Source organism: Clupea harengus, chromosome 4 (assembly GCF_900700415.2).
Source record: "Clupea harengus chromosome 4, Ch_v2.0.2, whole genome shotgun sequence".
Taxonomy (NCBI): Eukaryota; Metazoa; Chordata; class Actinopteri; order Clupeiformes; family Clupeidae; genus Clupea; species Clupea harengus.
The window spans coordinates 9,248,246-9,272,286 of NC_045155.1; the positions used below are offsets into that span (position 1 = coordinate 9,248,246).

General features: G+C 44.8%; 1 protein-coding gene across 4 annotated transcripts in view; it reads right to left on the reverse strand.

Annotated features, from left to right (window-relative positions):
• Positions 1–257: 257 nt before the first annotated feature.
• The window catches only part of dnmt3bb.1 (DNA (cytosine-5-)-methyltransferase 3 beta, duplicate b.1), a 32,224-nt gene continuing 8,440 nt past the window's right edge, over positions 258–24,041 (reverse strand). For 3 of the 4 annotated variants that reach the window (XM_031566086.1, XM_031566087.2, XM_031566084.2), the window contains 20 exons: positions 20,693–20,840; positions 18,879–18,961; positions 17,643–17,795; positions 14,284–14,457; positions 12,802–12,960; positions 12,439–12,546; positions 11,336–11,477; positions 9,158–9,280; positions 8,977–9,021; positions 8,789–8,868; positions 7,819–7,931; positions 7,137–7,320; positions 6,850–6,934; positions 6,332–6,477; positions 4,773–4,863; positions 4,384–4,532; positions 4,048–4,133; positions 3,752–3,821; positions 3,347–3,465; positions 258–2,764 (listed from right to left, as the gene is read on the reverse strand). In XM_031566086.1, coding sequence (XP_031421946.1) covers positions 2,602–2,764; positions 3,347–3,465; positions 3,752–3,821; positions 4,048–4,133; positions 4,384–4,532; positions 4,773–4,863; positions 6,332–6,477; positions 6,850–6,934; positions 7,137–7,320; positions 7,819–7,931; positions 8,789–8,868; positions 8,977–9,021; positions 9,158–9,280; positions 11,336–11,477; positions 12,439–12,546; positions 12,802–12,960; positions 14,284–14,457; positions 17,643–17,795; positions 18,879–18,961; positions 20,693–20,840 — 2,421 coding nt within the window. In that variant the 3' untranslated portion in view covers positions 258–2,601. The remainder of the gene's footprint in view (positions 2,765–3,346; positions 3,466–3,751; positions 3,822–4,047; positions 4,134–4,383; positions 4,533–4,772; positions 4,864–6,331; positions 6,478–6,849; positions 6,935–7,136; positions 7,321–7,818; positions 7,932–8,788; positions 8,869–8,976; positions 9,022–9,157; positions 9,281–11,335; positions 11,478–12,438; positions 12,547–12,801; positions 12,961–14,283; positions 14,458–17,642; positions 17,796–18,878; positions 18,962–20,692; positions 20,841–24,041) is intronic. The other variant, XM_031566085.2, reaches the window with a different exon arrangement.

Genomic DNA, 24,041 nt, shown 5'->3' on the forward strand with positions numbered 1-24,041 from the left:
TGTGGTGACCCTGAAAATGACTGCTACAAGGTATAGGACTGCTATACCAGTAGAGGGCCAGGAGAGGGCTCTCTACCAGCTTTATCAAGAGTGTGTCAAATAATTAGTTTCTCTTTTAATTTGTCCTAAATGAGAAACATGTTGATTATTTGTTCTGGATGGTTGCAATACTCGTGGCCCATCCTGAATTCTATTCGCTGAAAAGTGTAGCTTTACTGTAGGATGTCAAAACAAAATAAGATTCACAACAAGCAAAGTGTAACATAACGTCTTATCAGTTTTATTGGCAGTGTTCGACAAAATACTGATCAAGTAAAAAGGTATAAAAATAGAGTTGTGGGTGTTTTTATGTTAAAAGGAAACTCTTGTTTTATACATGTTTTATTCTTAGAATAAAACCACAACTATGGTTAAAGAAAAAACAAATGGGTACTAATACAGGAAAAGGCATGAGTATACCACAAACTATTCTTTCACAGAAGTTAAAAAACACAAATATATTTATATACCACAATATAAAATCAAAGACTACTCAAAGCTATTTAAAAAGCTGTCCTTTCTTCTACTTTGTTTCTTTAAACATAAAGGCTTTATGTATACATCAAGCAAGCAAGTTTCAAAAACACGAGTAAAAAATAGTGGGTTAGGAATATGATATCTGCAGGGCAGAACGCCCATTAGCCAAGAGAAAGCTGTTGTCTTTTCAAGCATATCCACTAGGAATTCGACTGGATGAGACTTGTGAAAGTTCCATATTTCAGTAACTGACTTGAAGGAATCTTTCATTACATGCTGTGATGCATGAGGACATTCACTAAATCTGTCCACCAAAAGGCACCAGGGGTGAAGTAATAGACACTTTCAAAAGACTGAAAGACTAGAAAGAATGAGAACAGTAACTCCAACAATGTGTATTCTTGTAGTGCACTTAAGACTTATAAAATGTTTGTTTACAGGCTAACACCTCTCTTGATAATGATCATATAAAACTCTGTAATGTCCAGTTGGTATGTAGACCAAGAAAATACAACTTACATATAGAGAATATACTAGCAGTTGTTCAAAAGGCATAGTATACATACAGGTAAAGGACAAAGAGGCTAATTACAGAAATGATTAGCATAAAGCAAGAATTAAGTACACCAATTTTCTTCAATGTAAAAAGCTACAGCAGAGTGCTCTGTTATTAATGCAAACCTAACACCTTTTAATCTCTCCCACCACTTACACCTGTCACTACGGAAAAAACAAGAGGTTTTTAAGCCATTAAAAGTGTTCTCCGTGTTCACTACCAAACACTGGCATTCTTTTGATTTGTTGGACTTTCCATTTCTTAAGACTTTTACATTGAAAAAGCAATCGTGAGTTGTAAACATGGTTTTTGTCAAAAGACCAGATACAGTACAGTACAAATCTCAATTAAAAATTACAATGACAGGTGATGTGTCAAGACAATGTATGGACATGCTTTCAAAAATCTTCAAAAAATGCAAGAAGATAATGCCCTCTTGTGGAGATGACATAAATGTCTCTTATACTTAAAATAATTATGTTCTCATTGGATAAAAACATACAAATTCTAAACCAGGAACACACACAATGGAACAATTCAGGCCATTACTGAATCTATGCACTTTGAAATTGGGAACTTTTTTTATCTGAGTTTGATTATACGTATGCTAAGTGATTGGTCTAAGTGATATATCTTAAACTTTAAAATATCTTGCACTTTAATGCATTTCTTGCATGCATTTTTTAACCCTTCAAAGTGATACCAAGACTACTCTATTTCTTCTTGGATAATACTCTATATTTTCTTTTTCTGGTGGACATTGCACAAATGTACAATTGCATTTTTTTTGCAAAGGAAACACACCACTCTAGCAAAGGGGTATGCCATGCAATGTACATGGAAATAGACCAAAGTGCCCAGATCCAGTCCAAAAGTAACTGGTGCTAGTAATGGTCTGCGCTTAGTAAAGGCCTTTTTTTTTGCATTGATTACAATTTCAAGTATCTCTTTAGAACTGGACATAAAAATAAAAAATGTTCCCATTCATTTATGATGAAACATGTTCAGTTTTGATTATCTTTTTATACAAAGTGTTTTTTTCTTTGCTGACATAAATGACACGGGTTATCGACAGCACAGTGTCTACAGACAATTATAAACTAAATGTATCTTACCCTGAGTTTGGGAATGATGCCGAGGCTGAACTTGGAGCCTGACATGTGGTCACTATACAGTAACGTGACACCTGCCGTTCTTGGCTATTGAACTGGGCACCTTTGCCTTTAACCTTACTCCTGTCATTTAGTGAAGCCCCTGGACATGCTTGACAACAAGTAGTTATCATATGAATCACAAACATTCTCTCTCACACACACAAAATCACATTCAGGGCCAGGTTGCTTTGCCTTTGCTGGGTATTTTCAAACTGAGGTTCTTGGTTGGTCCACCAGAGAGGGATAGTTACGTGGGCCTGGATGCTATTGATGGCGCCTTGAGCTCTGTTCTACCATCAGAGAAGGGCTGCGGTGACAGACGCCCGGTGTGTGTATGTGACAGTGGAGGAGCAGGACTTGATGCCAAAGGGCTGATTATTCACAGGCATAGTAGTCCTTCAGTGGGGCGAAGAGGTGACGGATCACCGGCACGCTCCAGGACCTTCCCAGCAGCTTCTGCCGAGCGCCTCTGCCCATGTTGGACACGTCTGTGTAGTGGACAGGAAACCCGAAAATCCTGTGGAAATGCACGGTAAGACTAAGTCAAGGACACAAAAACACAAGCACAGACACGTCTTTAGTCTCAAACATAAGCAAGTACAAAGCACACAATAAAAGCTAGTCATTCTGATTAGACTCATTTAATTTCAGAATCCTGTTGGCTGAGTTGAACATAATGGTCAATCAATTAAAAAAAAAGCTGACACTACGGGGATTTCTCAGGTTAGCTTCCTGTCATTAATGGCCCTAACACACACACACACACACACACACACACACACACACACACACACACACGCACACACGCACACACACGCACACACACACACCATATCAGAAGGCTTGAAGATGTGGGATTACTAGGGGGAAAATATAAGGAAATAAGTCAGACATGTTCATTTTGCAACAGAATGACTAAATTAAGTTATCACAATACTGAGATGAAGGTAGCTTTAAAAAGGGTTTTGTGGGCCACAAAATGTTTCTATGTGAGATCAAATTCATCTAGGGGTGAACAGACAGACAGACAGACAGACAGACAGACAGATGCACTGGTCTCTGCAGGATTGTGAGGTATTTCATGGTAGCGTTGGTGTGTACTGGTGTGTAGGTGCCTCACCTCTCCAGCTCGGTGCACCACAAGATGTCCTCCTTCCCGTTCATCAGGACGGGAAAGTGTTGGTCCTTGCCCTGCTTGATGGAGTTGGAGCGTGTGGTGATAGTGCGCACCTTGCCGAACTACACAGAGGAGGGCATGTGAGTCAGCAACAGAAACAAAGAACTTAGCTTAGCTTCTCGTGATTTTAGAGGTGGGATTCCCCCCCCCCCAGTTCAGTGTTTAGGTTGGTACTTGCTTTAATAATCATCCCTTAAGAATTTCTGACCTAGGGGTAAGAGGCTTGTGACCTACCTAGACAGATCTGTCTTTACTAAAGATCTGTGCCCCAATTATTCCTCCATACTGGTTCATTCTTGCACCAATCATTCTGTGCTGTTTTTCTTGGCAAGTTTACAGCTTTCTTACCTTTGCAACGCGTCCATGTTCCAGACAGTCCTGAAGCTCCAGTTTATCCATGCCAGAAGCACAGAGAGGCCTGAACAATGGGTAAATTCATCGGGTTAAACTCCACAGTGTCAATCTGCAGGGCACTCACTATGTAATTATTAGTTTTGGATGAAGACTAATTTAATCATGTCTGGAATGATGAGCAGTCTAATCAGTCGAGTGGGTGGCTGGGTGAATGAGGCTCTGGTTAAAGGCAGTTAAATGTCAGGGTGAGACGTGTGTGAAAGGCGCCTCTGACAACGGGATCCACATACCTGTTCATGCCTGGCAGATTTCCCCAGAAGTAACGTGCCCGGTGAGCCGCAGAAACCTCAATGGCATCGATCATGACAGGGTTACACTGTAAACACAAGTACAAACATACAAACACACACACACACACACACACACAAACAGGGCATTATTATTAATTATGGGAAGGGGCATATACTGTAATTGGCCTGGGTTCACTTCTTCTAACATCGTTTTCCTACTTTGAACAAAACATTTCAAGTTAACGGTAGAGCTGGAGATATGGATGGAGTCATGTCCCTGCGCTTGCATGGCCGCAACACATCCAGCACGCTCTGATGATGGGCTGAGAGACAAACCTCTAAAAAGCGGGAGATGTCCCTCTTGTCATTGACACCCATGGCCACCACATTCTCGAACATCCAGAAGAAGGGTCGGTCCTCGCCCTCTTTGGGCCTTGCTTCGCTCAGGAGGCGGTAGAACTCAAAGAACAGCCGGCCAGTACCCTCTGCAGAAGAACACCACACGACAGGAACGCTGGGTTAAACTAGGAACTCAAGAGGATGATTGCAAAATGAATCTCTAAATAAAGAGGATCAAAGTCCAACAGCCTCTTTGATGGCTGCTCGAGGCCCTTTAATAAGGTGTATTTATAGTAATGGCTAATTATTTGCTCAGAAATGTCTCTACAGCAAGGGAAGTCTTTTGTGAATGCACTTTGACTCAATGGAATAGTTAAGGCAATTACCGTAGAGGCCTTTCCTGGCAGGGTTTACAATGGAGAGATCATTGCATGGACTTCCACCAATCACCATGTCAAATGGGCCCCACTCATCAATCTGTGTAACACAACAGTGCCATCTACTGTTAGTAACAGTATACTACACGTTTCTTGTGTGTGAATTATTTCCTGTAATGATTGTCCATGAAGTCTTATGGAATCCAGCTTAGAACTTGGAGATGGATGTAGCGCTTCATTGAATAATGAAGCACATAAAGTAATCACATGGCAATTTCCTGTTGGCATAGGTTAATCATATCTGTGTGGCATGCAAAACTACTGGTTAATGAAGCATGCAAACCCATGCACAGACACAAACATTCTTGCTGCCACTATGTCAGAGTCCAGTGCTACTGACTTCCATAGAGCCCCGTGTCACTTTCATGCCCCTATGGTGTACTGCTCCTGTTAACACTCCCCTCACATGCACACACACACAACCATCACCACCACCTATTCCCCCCTCAGCTCCCCATACCCTCCTCGCACAACAAAAGCTCTTTTTCAGCCTGAGGGGAGAGAGAGGAGTGGCACTGTGCTCCGAGCACCCCTGTGGTAGAACATCACACAAACCAACCCCCACCCCCCTATCTCATCTCCCTCCTTTCCTCCATTTTACTCTTCTTACAGCCTAGAGGGGGGAGGGTATGAGTGTGATAGGTGGGATGTGTGTGGGGGAGGCAGCAGGGGCCTCTGATTTGAAGAGAGGTAGCTAGCATCCATCTCCCCCCAATCCCCCCACCCCCCCCTGCCCGGCCCAGGCCCTGCACAAAGGCTGAATGGCTGAGTGAGTCCTGGGGATTTACCCTGCCCGAGCCTCCTCTTTGTGCTCTAACCCCTCAATATCGTCACTGAGACTAAAGCAAACCTGCAGCTGGGCATAGAGTGCAGAGGGTCAGGGTGGGGTGGTGGTACATTAGGGCAGTGAGTATATCTCTGGGTGTAAATAACAGGGCATGCGTTCGTGCGTTGAAGTATGAGGGTGCCTGCATGAGTGTTCACGTTTGTGTGTGTGTGTGTGTGTGTGTGTGTGTGTGTGTGTGTCTGTGCGTGTGTGAAGACTGGGGCAAAGTTACAAAGGGCAAGAGACCTGAAGTGATCACTCTTATCAGTCTGTGTGAACAGCCTAAAGCTCCACTGAGTCAACACAAGAAGTACTCGACTAGTCTGGCTCGCTCTCCCTCTGTGTATGTGTGTTTAAACAATGAGAACGCAGGGCAGACACATAGGCACCAGCCGTTTAGATCCTATCCACCTGACAAAATGATTGAGTGGAACGAGTGGCCCTGCATGAGTTCCCATCGGAGACATTGGGCATGAGAATGATTCACCTACGCTAAGCTAAACATAAGACCCCTATCAGCAGAATGGGCATTTTGCTAACTGCGCTAATTGACATCACAAAGGTACCCTTTTGTCTAATCACCCTTTGCTTTGCTGTAGATGATCACACATGCAACACGACACAGATGCAATGCATAGCATGAGCCTCCATTAAGAAGCTTGCGCGCCGGTGCATCACTCACATTCTTCCTGCTGATGTTGCGCACGTCGTGAACATACTGGATCTTTCCTTCGTGTCGCACGGCGCCCACCGATATGGAATCCTCACAGACCTCGGAGGCAATGTACACGTCCACCTTGAAGCCCAGGTCTCTTAGCACCAAATAGCCTATTATGACAATGCAAAGGCAGGGAAGGTCTTACACGGTGATCGGTCAGAGGTTATGCATTGGCTTGATGGGAAAGGTTAGACAGGGAGCTGTGGGGTCAAGGTGAGTGAGATCAACATGGGAAGAGAGAGAGGGAGAGAGGGAAGGTGTGTGGGTGACAGGGAGAAAACAGGAGATTCAATGGCTGATAAAGGAACAGGTCCAGCAGGGTTGGGAAAAAAAACAAATCTGGAAAATGGTGGGAAAATATGCAGAAGGTGGTGAGTGGGGGAATAACAGTCAGTGAGCATATGCAGCACACACACACACACACACACACACACACACACACACACACACACTGTTAACACAAGCTCAAAAACCTCTCTTACCTGTGGCAATCCCATCAAAAAGGGACAGCACACGGATGGGGCGTCTCTGTTCTGCAGGGACTGCTGGGTAGATTTTGGGACTTTCCTAGACCACAAACACACACAACATCCTGTTTGTACAGAAGTTATTGGCAGAAAGGGTGAGCATTTGGAGATTTAGACAAATAGAGATGAGCTGCTTATGACCGGACTATGACCTTCATCTCTCAACTATGACGACTAGGTCTTAACATGGAGCGCAAAATCAGACCGTTCTGCGTGGTTCTTTAGAAGTAATCAGTACTCACAAACTCTTGTCCGTTGTCGTTGACGAAGAACTCTTGCAGTTTGAGGCTCCAGTCGTGGCGGCGCTTGAGGACGCCGTACTGCAGCATCGGCTGGCACATGTAGCAGCGCCACGGGTCCAGGTCCCGTGCACTGTCAGAAGCGCCCGCCCCCACCAGGATGTCCAGGCAGTCCACACAGAAACACCTGTGAGGCGAATACAGTGTGGCAGCACAAATACAGTTAAGAGGGTTTACAGAGGGTTACGAGAGGTCGAATGTTAACCGTTATCAACTTCCACGAACGACTCCCAACATAATAGCTTTTCATATATCACTTTTCAAGTTCAGATGCAAGTTAGAACTAAAGGATGGAAAAATACACTCACTTCTAAGTTTTTTTTCCCTGTACTAAATTAAGGATGAAACTACTGAAAAGAACCTGGATTACTCCATTACTCCATACTCCATTTCGTATGTGGTGGAGATTTTCAGTTCATGATGAAACCATGAAGCTTAGTTTGATTAAACATTTTAGTACAGCATTCTCCCCAATAGAGAACATACACATCATAAGAGTGCTAAAAATGACAAGCTTAAAGAAAGAGACAAGAATGTTACTGTGGAGTTTCAAACAGCAGCACAAGAACCCAAGAACCAAGAACCAAGATGACAGGTATACGGGTGGAAGGAGAAGGTGCGTCACCTGCAGCAGTTGGCGTTTCCACAGAGCAGAACCTCCCTGCCTCCACAGCACACTGTACAGTAAGACTGATAGCCGTCGTCATCGTACATGTAGGACATCTCCAGATACACATCCTGACACCACACAAAGTTCAAAGTGAAAAAAGGGATGGTGGACATTAAGACCTACAGTGCATTTAAAAAGTATTCAGACCCATTTAAATTAATTCCCCCCCTCATCAATCCACACACATAATGAGAAAAAAGCATGATTTTAGATTTTTTTGCAAATTTACTAAAAAAGGAATGTTCACGAACAAAGACAAGACCAGAGACCTTTAAAAACAAAATACAGTAGAAAAACGAAATAACCTACACGCGCCACCGTCGGCATATCAAATTAATCACACCCAGCAAAGGCCACACATTCCAGCTGGGATACGTCAGCAACAGCGCCGGGAGCTTAAGTTTTTCTCCTTTGCTGCTTTGGAGCTTAGCGCCGTATCTCACTGAGATTCACTCCCGGACTAACTCACTCACTCAGCTCACACTTCTCTGCAACACCTTCTGAGACATGGAGCTTTCCACCGGAGACCGGGCACATAAAACTCACCTGAAACTGCTAACTAAACATGGCATCGCTATGCATGATTTATCTCCGGTCGTTACTAATAAGACATAAACTCAACACCTACTTTGTACACATTGCAACACTCAACGCAACCTACGAAGAGACTATAACAACAACTGTCCAAGCATCTGTATACTTGCGATGAAGGTTGGCATTATTGACAAACTGACAAACTACATTGCTCCAGGTGTAGTTGTCTGACTGGAATATTTTCACCCTCAGCTGGTTCTACACTGGGCATAATTACTGTGCCTTTGATGGAGACAAAACACACCTGTGTTTGTCCACACTAATGTGTTGGCTGTCCCAGCAGAATCATGCATTATTTGATATAGAGAAGTGCAGGTTGTGGCGCCCTCACCTTGCATGCTTGGCACAGGCCTCCTTCAAAGAGTGGGTGGAAAGTTGCCACTCTCGTTTTCCCACAAGACAGACAAAAATCTAAAAGTCGGAAAAGAAAAGAGCACAGAAAGAGAAAAGAGAACTGAATACTGGCGTCAAACAAATGAATGAAAAAAAATCAGCCAGATCTTGATGTTCCTCACGTACCTTCGATGCTGCAGGAATTCTTCAAGACTTCATGGGCCATTTGCTCTGAAATGAAAACAGAATATTCTTGGGTAAACATCACCACACCTGAGAAAACACACTACCTGACAACGTCTGCTAGGCAACGACACTTCTGCGCCCTACGGTTCACAGATATGATGACCTCAGGTGACCTTCTGACCTCTGCTGAAGACGTCCTCAGGGCCACTCTTGGTCTTACACATGCTGATCCTCTGTCTCTTAGCTGTGGGGAAGTAGTCGGACAGGCTGACATCAAGCACCTGAGAGGTGAGAGGACTGCTCCCTATATTGCAGATATAGAAAGGAGAAGGAGGGAGAGAGAGAGAAAGACAAAGCAGGACGGTCAAGAGAGGTTATGTTTTTAAACTCTATATTTCAGATTGTGACCAAGATCTTCACACAAGAGGCCGAGCAGTGCTGACATTCCCATTCTGCTCCATGAAGAAGAACTTGAAAGCAGTTCAGCATTACCCCATAGACCTACCCCAAGACCCAAGATCTTAACCAACAAATAGGGGCTGACTATGCATCTGTAAGCCACGTGCTGTTGTTCAATAGAATCATGGATCCCACGATAAACAACTATTGGGTTCCAAAGTGATGAGACTATGCCATGGTTTAAGAGTCTGGAGTTGTAAAATAACTTCATTAAGTTTTACATCAAAGCATAATCATTTTTCAACACTTTATAAACAGATGTACCCTATGTAACCTGGTGACACAGGAGCTATAGCTGTACAATCACACTCATAGATAATGCCTGGTCTTGAAGAAATATGCCCCAGGGCGATGAGTTTCACACATCTGGATGAGTTTACACACACACTGACTATTGAAAGAGAGAGAGAAGAAAAGTGAAAGTTACACCCTGTAGTCTTGGGGAGAAGAAAAAGTCACAGTATATCTCTAAAGTAAGTCTTTAATTAGTCTGACTGAAGCTTTTTTATGTAAGTCGTTCAGCACTGTCAGCACTTGTCTCTGGGGATTACTGCCTGTGGCATTTATACCCGGCTGCCAATACCATTACATTAGGGCTGAACGATTTGGGAAAATAATCTAATTGCGATTTTTCCCCCCAAATATTGCTATTGCGATTTAATATGTGATTTTTTTTATTTTATCCTAATTTTTTCCCCAACAAATCGTAATGAATGATTTAAATATGACCAACACAATATTAGATACAATTAGTGTAACATTTTATTTTCCACATTTAAAATTTTTATTTAACAGCTCATTACAGAATCAAGAACAACAAATCGGTGGCTTTGCCACTATGCATATAAGTAATTTAAACAAAGTCATTGTAAGAATAAACACAAGGCATGCACTTTTTAAACACTGTGTGCAAAATGTACCATCTTAAGAATTTTTTTTATTATTATTTATTTATTTATTTTTAGACCACGTTTTTAATCGCGAACGTTGCGGTTAGAAAATCGCGTTCTATCATATCACGATTAAATCGCAAATGCAATTAATCGTTCAGCCCTACATTACATCACCACATTCATTTCCCCACACTTCCTCTGAGGCAGAGCATTAACACTGATGTCAAAGTGCCGGACTCAGTGGCAGTGTGAGGAATAGGCCAGGCAGTTTGAAATGGCTGCCCACTCTATGAATGCGCAGGTCACAGGTCAAATCAAGAAAATACTCTGCTTTATGGCTTTAGCATTTCAGGCTTCAGAGTAAAACACGTGGCTGTTACGCAACACCTGATGCTGTCACCCTTCACGGCACAACTTAACGTCTTTACCGACAAATACGTAGAACTGCTAGAGCCAGAATTTCCCACCCCATATACCATCAAAGGTGGTTTAAGATTGTGTGTGGAACCTATATTAAATGTGATAAGCAGAAGCCTTACTAGGCTAGTTTGTTGCACAGCAGCTGTTACTAATCATGCCAAACAAAACTGCTTTCTAAAACGGAGCTTATCAGTCAGGAGACTGTTACAATTCAGCAGTGCGCTTTAGAAGTTGAGAAGTGTGCTGCCGGTCCTTTGCAGTATAGTGATAAACATCTTCTGCAGAATAAAGGCAATGGTCTAAAATGAATCCATCCAGCATCTATCGGTATCATTCATGGTCTAGGTCATATTTCTTTCTTCAAGTACAAAGGTCACTAATTTAAACACTAAGGACATCAACAGTTTAGATTTGGAATAATCAATGGTGGCTCCTTGCCAAGATACCTACATTCAGCTGCTCTTTCACTATGTTTTGAAGCTACTAACATTCCTGACAATCTCCTGAGGGATAGGTACCTTTGCATTTAGTTGTGCTGGTTGGACTTGCTTTTGAGAATATGCTGATATTTGACTTGATGAACTCACCGGAGTTCTCAGTGGGTTTGAGACCCTCCAGACCCTTGGGCAGGAAGCCTTCATTGGCCCAGTCCAGCATGGGCTTCACCTGATCCTCAGTGTTGTCCGACTCGCAGGGCGTGAAGGTCTTCTCCGCACGCACACTCGCCACCTGGCAGACATGGCAGAGCGAGTGATACGAGTGAGTGAGACGCACATGGGCAGACGAATGAGATGTGATAAGATTAACAGAGCCACAAAAAAAAGACAAAAGCTGTCGGGTGTGACAGCTCAGGATCTTGTCTTGTCAGATAAACATGGCGGTGGACTGGTAAGTGAGACCCTGGGAACTGACTCAGGCAGCCACAGGGCACAGGGCAGAGAGATGGGTGGAGAGAGAATACAGACATGGTCTGAGTTCTCAGACAAACACCTGTCAAGCTACGGGTGCTTTTCACACGAAACCACACGACACAAGCACACATAAAATGGGACAGAATCATGAGGATCAGGATCAGGACTAGAACCAGGAAATGTGGCATGCTTGGACCTGCCTTTGTTTCTGCAGTTGTCATGCAATTTGTTCCTTGACAAGGAAAATAAACCGTTGGGGAATTCCCAGGACTTTACTCTCCCACACTCTCTCTCTCTCTCACACCCACACACACATACACACAGTCATTCACTGAAGCACCTGCTGCTGAGAGCAGCTATCTCCTAACAGAGGACCTGTACGAAATCCCTGGGAAGGAGCGAGCAGGTGTTTCGGGCCCTCTTTTATGCCTCTGAGAAAGACTACCCGGCGCACAGCCGCATGTTTACCTTGCGGTTATCACCACATCCGCTATTTGAAATACCAACGAACCTCTTCTCAGGACCTCTCTCCCTCTCACACACACACACACACACACACACACACACACACACACACACACACACACACACACACACACACACACACACACACACTCTCTCTCACACACAGGCATCTCACACTGTCCATGACCCTGCAGCTTTGCTGGCACCTGATAGAATCACAGAATTTAACGACAACAAGTTATAAATCTACTTCATCGGCAGAGTAGTGGGAGGAAAAGGTAGCGGCAGCCCCTTCTTCTCCTCTCCTAACTCACCTCAAGGGCCTGGAAGATGGCCCGCCGGTACGACGCCAGCTTGGTGTAGGAGGACTGGTTGAAGTACTTGGGGAAGGCGGTGATGGCCTCCAGCTTATCTGCAGACACCTGAAACACACGGGGATCAGCAGCCTTAGCCTCTGTTGACTCTACACTTATGTGGATGAACCAGAGGATACAGAGATATAAAAATGGTTTGTGATATCTTCACTGTACTATTTCCCTATTTTGGTATATCTGATAGAGGTATTAAGCATTTCTACTCTTATTCAGCTGCTGTTGAATGTAGGAGTAGCTTTGTGCACATTAGAAATGCAGAGTAGAATTGCTGAGCTGCTCTCCGTGTCAGTTTTTTCACCTTACCTCTGAGAATTTGCCATCTCCAAACCACTGCAGCCACCTCATGCCATGGGTGGCCTGCCGTTTGCTGGTGGCTCGCCAGGTCACCACGATGCCGGGCCACCAGGAGAAGCCCTTGATCTTCCCCCAGACAAGCTCTCCGATGCCAAAGCCTTTGTTGTCCTGAGGTAGAGACAGGTGGGAAAATGAGGTGAGGGGGGTTGCTAGAGAGTGTGCTGGGTGCAAGAGCTGATCATGGGAAGGACAGAGGTGTAAGGATGAGGACTAGTGTGGGCAGGAGCAGGGGTCCTGTGTAAGAGGGGCGGCAGGGGTCCTGTGTTACAGGGGCAGCTCACGTCTTCTGCCTGCCTTCTGAAAGGTCTGTTAGTGGCTCTGTTTGTCAGATCTGGTGGTCAAGTTCAAATGCAATCCTAGTTACATTTACATTTAGTCATTTAGCAGACGCTTTTATCCAAAGCGACTTACAAGTTTGTATATACATTTTACATCTACACTGATGGCACACTGCACATCAGGAGCAATTAGGGATTCAGTGTCTTGCTCAAGGACGCTTCGACAGTGGGAATCGAACTAGCAACCTTCTGATTACTAAACGACTTATTAACCTCCTGTACCACTGTCGCCCCCCTTCCAACTACCAGACAATTACAGTGGTAATAAAACAAATTTAATACAAATTGTAATAAATTATCTGACTTTCGTGTTCTTTGGGAACCTCTGAAATCGCTGGTGTTTTTTTGTGTTTAGATGGCTGTACCTGGATCTAGCGGGAGAATGAGGAGATTGCTGTGTTTGTTTGTAAAGGTTTTTTCCAGCTGAGTAACAATTTCTTTTTTTTTTAGGGGTGGTGCCTCCTGTTCACCCATTCGGTCTCTCTCAGCATGGGCCATTTGTGTTTCTGTTCTGCTCAAGCACACGCTCCCAGAGAGAGGCGCCTATTTGGCTTTGGCTTTGAAATGCAGCCAGGTGGACAAACAGAGGGATGAATGGTGAACAGATTATAGGAGAAAGGAGCAGAGGGGCAAGACGAGACAAGAAGCAGGCAGCGCCGGCGTGTAGGGTGGGAGTGGAGTGGAGGGACTGCTCCCAGCTCAGCCTGTTTCCTCCTTGCCACTCAGGGAGCCACACAAAGGGCAGGGACTCCCCCTCACACCTGGCTACCTGCTCACACTCTCAGGGCTGGATGGATGGGTGGGTGGGTGGATGGAGCCAGCCAGTCTGTGGATGGGCATCTGTGGACGGCTTGTGTTGCAGCTGCACTTGGAAGAGTCACGTCCAGGTGTCGGGTTTGGAATATGTTTCCCACAACCCATACTTTCTCTTTCTTCCTTCCTCTAGTAGTGAGTTCCTAAACACCGCCTGGCTCTAAAGGCAGGCCAGTTTCCACCATGACTGAGGCTAGGAAAGAACAGTCTTTATGATAACAGTGTGTGTGTCTGTGTGTGTGTGTGTGTGTGTGTGTGTGTGTGTGGGGGGGGGGGGTACCTTGTACTCGGGCTGGATGGCGACCTCTGCGCAGCCCAGGGAGACGGAGGCGGAGGTGGCGATGCTCTGTGCAGAGTCTTTGGAGTCCTCCAGGGAAGGAACCTGAGGGACCTCCAGGGAAGGAACCTGAGGGACCGCTGACACCGCTGGGCTGGGCTCACAGCAGGCAGAGGTCTGTGTGTGAGAGACACGAGACAGAGTCCATTGAGTGCCAGCAAACTGTGTGTGTTTGTGTGAGTCAGTGTGTGTGTGGGTGTGGGTGTCAGTGTGTGTGTTTCCATATTACTTTCACGTCTTCATGGACATTTTCCTTGCCCTGCCTTACTGTAAATATGGATTAATATACCAAAACATCTACGTAAGAACGCCAGTGTCCTTTTCCCAACATCTCTCGTACACCTTCTGATGAAAAGGAAAGAAATCCGCCTATGTCCAGCCACATGCCATTTTGAGTACAAAAGTATTTTTTGTTATTTATATAGAAACGTGTTAACAGTTATTCTTGTTTGAATGTGGTCTGTGCTCTTCAACAACTTGTCCTCTTAAGTTAGGCTTACTTGAAAATTTTGAGGCAATCGGTTTTCTAATATTACTATCTGTATAACAATCAATGTAGTTGTCAAAACTTAACAGTTTCAGTTGGTTGAACTGATTTTAGTAGTTAAGGCAATTAACAATTCTGAGTTAATGTTTACAAACAATAAGCAGTCTGTAGTAACAGTAATCAGTTTAAAGTAGTCAGTTACTTTACTTAGATATTTTAAGGCATTTTAAGTAGTCACAACTGATAAGAATTTACAGTGCATGTGTCTAGATTATGGGATGGTTGCTCTGACAAAAGACAGTATTTATTAGGGATGCACCGATACCACTTTTTTACAAACCGATACGAGTACGAGTATTTTTATTTGTGTACTTGCCGATACCGAGTACCGATACCGATACTTCTTAGATTTGGTCTCCATGAAAGTGCAATTAATTTGGAGGCAGATTTTATTTTATCCTCTGCAGATTATGTCAAGTCTATGGTACAAAATTAACAGAAGGCTATCCCAAGCCAAAAATAAACAGAGCTTTCTGGTTTTAACCCACAAAAAAGCCTTCAAACAGACAATATCATCACATTAGACAAAATGCAAATATAACCAGATAAAGGCAATTCAATTTGCTGCATAGTTAACAACACAGTCTGCTTAACAAAAAGTGAACAGAACTATTACTGGATTAGCACAAGAGCACATTTCAGTTACAAAAGGATCAGAAGAATCTCCTGCTCAAGTACACAAACAATCACTTAACCTATGTGGCACAGTCTTTCTCTCTACCTCTCTCTCTCTGTGTGTGCGTGCGCGTTTTTTTCTTCTGCAAGACGTCAGTTAAGATTGGTTACTTCGGTCTTGCGCCACTAGCATCAGTGAACTCTGTGTACTTAGCACTATGGTGTGTCTTCAGGAGTTTAATCAAATTGCTTGTGTTAAACAAAGTACTTTCCTTTCCGCCCCTCGACACCGTAGCAGTGCAGATCTTACACTGTGCCTTACTCCTGTCGTCGTCATTTATCTTAAAATGAGCCCAAATCGCCGTTAAGGCAGCATAACGGAATTGCTAATCGCTAACGAGATGCTAGCAGCTACATTTAGCGAAACCTGTATACTGAAATACTTTGACACTATGACAAACTTTCCTAACACAGTCAAACATCAAGCAAATGCAACACAAGACGGCAAATAAGCTATTTACTAGTCTGGCAGAGAGTGGTAGGACAGGTAGGACAATAAATCACATTTTGTGTCAGCATAGCCCGGCCAGTTTGATGCAATGAAATACTGATGAGTGGTATCGGTGCTTGGTATCGGCAATTCAAAACGAGTACGAGTATTTTAACGAAGTATCGGCACCGATACCGATACTGGTATCGGTATCGGTGCATCCCTAGTATTTATGAGTAGGAAGATGGGACAGGAACCTTTATTTACTGGGTCGTTATTTGAGTACATAAAAAAAACACATAAAAAATTGCTTTTTTGGCCGTCTATCAAGATGTGGTGCTCTATGATTTATGGTTCTTGTTTCCCTATGTTTCCTTATAATGGATTTGTATGGATTGGGCAAACAAAGCTTAACATGTAATTCAGTGTGCCTAGTCTTTAGATCAAAGAGTTCATCCTTCTGGCAGTAGGCAACATTTGACATCAGCACGGCGTGGCACAGAAATGATGTTCTCTAGGCATCGCTTTAGCACATTAAACCACATTCTTGAGGGAAATGTTCAACAGAGGAAGAGCTTATTCATTTACGGTTTTGTTCTTTTGGCACAGAACATGGTTTGTGGGGAGTAAAAAATGCAACTGTTCAGACCATTGTGACAACACCTTTGAGTTTTTCTTTCTGATTTGCATCTAAGACGACATGTACAAATATTTCAGACAACCTATCATATAGCCCTGAGGAACAATGCCACGTTGTGGTGTAAATGTCAGCGAGGCCAGATGTAATAAATCAGCTGCACATCTGTGAGGCCTCCTGAGAAACAGGTGAGTGTGTGTTCACTTGCATGCATATATTCACAAGAGAGTGTTTGTTGTGTGCATCAAAGTGTGTGAGTAAGGAGAAAGCCAAGAGAAAGTGTGAAAAATGTGTAATGGGGCAGAAGGGAAATAGAAAGAAAGTGATGAGAGAGAGAGAGAGAGAGAGAGAGAGAGAGAGAGAGAGAGAGAGAGAGAGAGAGAGAAAAGAGTAAGACTCCCAGAATGTGTTGAGTGTCAGAGAACTGTCAGTGTAGACAGGAGGCCCTCGTCCACTCAATCAGCACTTCAGGCTTCACTTCTGGAAACGTAATCCGCCACAATGGCCGCCCCGGCACTGTTATCACAGGCCCCCGCAAACAAACACAGAAACACCGTCGGCCTCCTTCCGCAGCAGCTATGGGCCATGCTGCTTTGGCAGTTGTATTGTGGCAATATCAGGTAAACTCTTCCTCTCTGTAATTGGTTTAACCCTTGAGTGAGCACTGATTCACCAAGAAGTAGCACGGAGAAGCATGCATGAATGAGATGTGGTTAACCAGTTAATCAGTTAATCATTATCAGTATTAACTCATTCATCACGGGTAATTTCCCCCCAAAAAAGTCCCAACAAGACACAACAGAGTCCAGGTAAAGATTAGTAAATGCAATAGAAGTAAATGTTTTCAGGGAAGGTCTGAAACTGAGAGAGAATGATAAAAAGTGAGCGAAAGAGAAATAAAAAAACAGCGTGTGCGTGCACATGTTTGCATGTGTGTGTGTGTGTGTGTGTGCATGTGTATGTGTGTGTGTGCTCATGTTTTGAGGTGAGATTTCTCTGGTCTAGTCCCTCACCAGGCGGCTACTGCGGTCTGCCTTGCCCTGGCGACCTCTCTCCCTGCTGCGGGGCTTGCTGTGGGGGGTCAGGCCTGCCTGGAAGATGGTCCTGGGGGAAGGCCTCTGCCTCAGGCTGGATGCACAGGCTGGTTGTACACGCGCCTTCTCCTCCTGGGACAGGGTGGTGCAGAAGCATTTCAAACACACATACACACCACAAATACACAACTACAAAAACATATTACAGATCTTCTCAGCTTCTTTCATATCTGAGACTTGTGGCAGATTTATTTAATATAACCCCTATCTACACAGAGCACCTTCTAGATTTTGAGCTTTATTTTCTCCCAATCATGACCTCACAGTCACAGCACACTACTCGTCTTTTTCTCCTTCCACTATACAGGTTTCCTGCCCATTTTCATTGACAACGTTTCAATACTTTTCAGTTCATTTCCACGACCTTCCAAAACCTACAAATACACAAAATTGCGGACTTTACTCCACAGGTTGGGCTTAATTATTAAATGAAAATAAAACAACAACCTTTCCATTCCAATTATAATAGGCTAGATGTCAGGAAAAACTAAAAACTGTATTACGCTGCAGAAATTTGCACATCTAAAACATTATCCATGGAGGAGCACAAAAACACAAAAACAGTAAATTTACTGAATTTATTTACTTTTCCAAGCCTGGGAACTGGGATTTTAGAAATGAACACTATGACCCCAAACAACCTAAATTTGACACCCAAGCACCCAAGAATGATCCAAGACCAAGGCTATGTTCTCAAACCCATGCTCCAATTACAGACTCTCAGAACCTGTTTGTCTGGCCGCCTTGATGCAATCGCTCATTGTGTGGCATGACCTACGGCGACGGCTAGAGGACCCCCAGAGGCCTGCTGTGGCTGCCCTGGCTGTGAGTCACGCCTCTGCTTGAGCAATCTTAGAACCTGGTGTTCATAAAGAGAGATTTCAAGTTATGTCCTAACACTCAATCTCCTCCGCTGGCATTCACGCCCTAACTGAAGACTGCGTGCTCCACTGCATCTGCTGACACTCTTCATAAGCTCATATGTCTGTTCACTCTGTAAATAAAATGCAAGCAATACATTTTCCACTTACCCCAAGAGCCCTGATAGCTTAAGGCATCAATGTCATTTTGCTCGCTATTTGTTGCCATATTGTGGCTTTGGCTGGGTGTTAAAACCACCACCAGAGACTGAGGGGGCATGTAAAAATGCTGTACCTCGCCGCAGGAGGACTCGTCCTCTGATACGGAGCGCTTGCGCATTCTCTTCCTGTTGGCCGACAGCTGGTTCTCGTTTGCGTCTGTGTGGGGTGAGAAAGAGAGTGAGGGGGAGAGGCTACAGGTGGGATGAGTGCACAGAGACCTTGACTGTATCCAAGCTGGTGTACATGTGCCTGTATCTTATTCTGCCGACTGCGTGTGTGTGTGTCCATGTCTCTGAGTGTGTGTGAATGTGTGTGTGTGTGTGTGTGTGTGTGTGTGTGTGTGTGTGTGTCTGAGTGTGTGTGTGTCCATGTCTTTGAGTGTGTGTGTGTGTGTGTGTGTGTGTGTGTGTCTGAGTGTGTGTGTGTCCATGTCTTTGAGTGTGTGTGAGTGTGTGTGTGTGTGTGTGTGTGTGTGTGTGTGTGTGTGTGTGTGTGTCTGAGTGTGTGTGTGTCCATGTCTGTGAGTGGGAGTGTGTGCATGTGTGAATGTGTGTGTGTGTGTGTGTCTGTGTGTGTGTGTGTGTGTGTGTGTGTGTGTGTGTGTGTGTCCTAGTCTACTCTAGCAGCGGTTAGAGAGCAGAGCTCAATCTGCTGCAGCTCATCCACAGTATGAATGAGGTCTGGCATTCCAGGGGACGACTGGGCGTGCACATCTGGATGTGTGGATGCTTGTTTGAGCCATCATATAAACCCAGATGGGTTCAGAAAGTATTTTGGAAGCTTGTGTTGCTGGCAGTGTGTTTGTGTGTTTGTGAGCATGCGTGTATTATGAAGAAAGCCATTAAAACTACATTTGAAAGCAATACAATTTCAGACCTCAAGAATGCACAAGAATGAACACAAGAATGGCAAGAGCATATTCCACCCAGTGACTTCAGCCATGATGGAAATACAACTCAGCACATTTATCTAAAGAATGATTTGTTCCTCAACCCTGCTGACATCCTAAATAAAACTGTAAGTAAAGTAAGTCTGTGTAAGTATCTGTCATTTCCTTGACTGTGTGGGACTGATCAGAGTGTGTCTAGAGACAGCACAGAGGCTTGTCAACATGGCTGCTCTGGAGGGAGACTATGGCGAGGAACCTTAGACAGCAAATGTAAAAAGCAGGTCATGATGGGAGTATTATGAGAGAGGATGCCCGGCCTTAGAGCTGACAGTGATGAGAGTCACGGTCTGGCTGAGGGGGTTTCGGGTGGCAACCTTGAGGATGGAGGAGAGATCAGAAAATGCTGTGTGGAAATGTGATGGCTACCAGCTTTATGGTGCGCCTCCCTAAAATAGCCCACGGCAATGACACTCTGAATCTGAATGATCTTTGTTCAGGTCCAGCACCAACCAAAGTTAACCTAAAGGCCCCCTAGTTAAACAGCGAGGAGCATACTAAACTGGTTTCGTTCAGTAAGCCCATGGCAGAGGACACTGGCAGAGCTCCAGCAGACGTGATTAATACAGGCCATTCTACAGAGCTGCAGTCTAGGGGGTTAACAATAGATGCCACATTTGGATATTTCATTAGAAATGAATCAATATGGATGAAGTGAAAAAAGATGCATAGGCCTTTGCTGAGGTAAAGGATGTTAAGCCTCATCTTCTTGCCAGGTTTGGTTTGGTTAGGATTTGATTTATTACAGCATTTAGTTGCATTACCGTGTATTCAGAGTCAGTGATATGAGCTCAGTTACAAAGTGATCTAGAGGAAGGATGTGTGATGGAACCCTGGTAATGCGAAAGAAGTATGTGTGTGAGACAGAGAGAGAGAGAGAGAGAGAGAGAGAGAGAGAGAGAGAGAGAGAGAGAGAGAAAGAGAGACAGGGGGTTTCTTACCGGCGGGCGAAGCGGCATCTCCATTCTGCTTTGGGCTGAAAGGTGAGGGGGGCTCTGCAGCCGTCAGAGGGCTGTTCTCACTGGCCATCTTCAGGCCGCTGTCATTCTCTGACCCTTCCACCGCCAACGCGTCTCCATTTACTGCAGCCTGAGGGCCACAGAAGGACCGCAGTTAGAAAACCCAAAGCACCACTTACAGTATGTTTAGAAGTATAGAAATATGTTACACTTCCCACACATCAGTAATTTACACTGTTTTTGTGTAGATTGCACCTCACACATTTTTGACGAGGCACTACACCTTACTACACAAGGCACCTCTGACCTCTGACCTCTGATAAACCTGTGTCTACTATTCTGGCTTTTTCAATTGATTGGCTCTGCTGCTGAACTGTAATGATGACCTAGTTGTTCTAGTTGTATAGGTGGCCTGTTAAAATAATTTCCCAGATATACACACACACACACAGACACACACACACATATTTATATATATATAGATATATGTCTGAATTATGAATCATGAGAACTAGCTGTTGGCATGGCGATACCTCAGCACATCTTTAATTATCACTCCTGTCTTTTCTTCGTCTGATCTAATTTCCTCTCCTCCTCCGCCCACTCTGGCATGGATACATTCCGTGTCTCTCTCTCTCTCTCTCTCTCTCTTACTCTCTGCCTTTGCCTGGCTGCCGAGAGACCGGAGGGATGAATGTCTTGCCAGCACCGGCCATGTTACAACATGACAAGCACCATTCTAAAATGTTACCTTTTAGGTAGCATTAGCAGGCGAGTGCCGTTGAACTGCAACAGACGCATGCAAGAGGACAGATAATCCACTGTTCTCGCCACATGATGATAAGGAGCTTCACTAACACCTGGTCGAAGGGCTTATTCAAAGATCATATGCCACTGCATTGCATTCAGAAGTTTGTTGCGACTTAATCCTTGATCAGTCTTCCGCGCTGTTTGCTCATAAGCACGTGTGCAAGTTGCAGCGTGTAAAGTGAAAGCACTGAGCACATTTACAAGGTGTCTCCAAACACCAGCCGTGTGCAGCAGGCAGGGGTTGAGGAGTGAGGGGTGGCAGGGGCGAGGGGATCCCGAGCCAGCAGGCAGAGCTCGGCCCGAGAGGAGGGGGCTCATTCTTGGCTCTCAGGAAGCTCGGCTGTGCCGCAGGAACAATGAGGACCGCTGTCACATATATCTGGAATCTTCCGCTGGAATGCCAGACATCATTCACGCCGCAGCTGTGCTACAGCGGATTCAGCACCACTCGCCACTGCCAGAGCAGGCTGATGCATGCACGCACACACGCACACCCACACACACACACACACACACAAACACACACACACACACAAACTCTCATTCTCTCACACTCCGGAGTCTCCCTCATCCAGACATGATCAGACACATTGACCAGACAGTTTAGCTTACATATCAGCACACTAATAAGTCATTTCAATAGAAATACATACAGTAGTCATTGTTGTTGACAGGACTCGGAAAACATAACACACATCAGCAAGAAGGGGCACAAGCCAGTGTGGGAGAACAAGACAAAAAGAGAAAGATAGAGAGAAAAAATGAGAGAGCAACAGAGCGGGGAGCTGGGTTGTGGGGGGAGCGGAGGCAGAAAGAGAAAACACTGATGAAAGAAAAGAAAAGGCTTGGCCTGAGGGAAGGGTGAATACGCCTCCCTCATTAGAGAGATTAGACCTGAGCAAGCCCCATCTACCGTCTTTTACCCCAACCCCTGCACTCGCCCCCCTCAGCTCCGGCCCCTGCCTCTGCCCCTACAACCCCCCCCCCCCCCCCCCCCCCAAGCTCCAGACAGACACACCGCTGCGCTCACAGCCCCTGTGTCCCTCCTGCCCAGGCCTTGCCGTGGACCCAGTCACCCCGCAGCCCAGCCCTGCCCTGCTCTACTGTACCTTGGGCGGGGGGGGGCGGGGGGGTGTAGCACATTAGTGCTGAGCCAAAATATTGAAGTAGTTCCAGTTAACCAACAGTTCATACTTTTATGGCACAGAACAGAATGTTTTAATACCAATGAGGATGTCTCTTTCAAAGATATATGTGTCATTCAATACCTTGGTATTTAACCTCACCAGCAAAAATCAGCAAATGCACATACCTATTGATAAAGAACAGGCTCTATAAATACCACATAGACCCATTTAGACAAAGAAACATTCATATTACTTCTGAAACTTGGGCTACCTAGGTTTGTGTGGCGTCAGATGACATTCTACAACATATGAATCATGTATTGATGAATCAAAAGAACAAGAACATGCACCACAGCTACAGGTGAAAGAAGTTTAAGGTAAGAGATGCATTCAACCACCTAAATCCTCTTTAAAACCAGGTAAAGGGTTCAGATTTCTTCAATGAGGTGTCGTGATCTTTTGAAATCTGACTCAGGAAACCTGTATGGCAAAAAGATCACATCATGGTTCACGGAAAACAAACCACCAGTGAAAGTCCTATAAAATCACACCAAATCTGTAAAACCAGAAAGACAGGAACGCAAAGCTATAAATCGGGCTGGGTGTGCTGGTGCTCTAAAGAGACAGAATTGAGCTACAGATATTAAACTGTAGGTGTTTATGGGTAGTAAGTGACAGCAAAGTGATAATTCCTAGCTTGGTCCCTCTCCAAAACAAACAAAGCTTTTAGGCCAAAAAACACACATCAAATCATGACGGCGCTCCATCTCCTCTCTTTATCTAAACATTCAGATATACTCTCTCTCTCTCTCTCTCTCTCTCTCTCTCTCTCTCTCTCTCACACACACACAGCGGCACATGTGCGCCCCTTCTCCTGCAAAGAGTAGTTGGGGTCTGGTTCTGGAGAAGGGTGGGGTGGGGTAGAGGGTGGTTAGCAAGTAAGGAGGTGCTGCTGATGTACGGAACAGGGGTGAACCAGTTTAGAGAGTCATTCAGTCCTGCTCCTCGCCTTTGTGCCTCCCCCCTAACCCCCACCCCCGCGCCTCCCCACCACCCCTCCTCTCCTGCCCATACAGCCTCACTGGGAGCTGGGAGAGGGGCCCCATAAGATTCCTCTAAAGTCGGCTTTTGTCAGATTGAAGGACGGAAGAAAAGAAAGTCAGGAAAAGCTGAGGCAAAGGCCCAGGTGGCTGAAAATCCTCTCTCAGCATCACTGCTGTGCGCCACACAACATACAAACTCTCACAGATTTACATTACCTACACACACACACACACACACACACACACACACACACACACACACACACACACACACACACACACACACACATACACACACACAAACACACACACACACATTTGGTGATACGCAAGCATATACTTACAGTACAT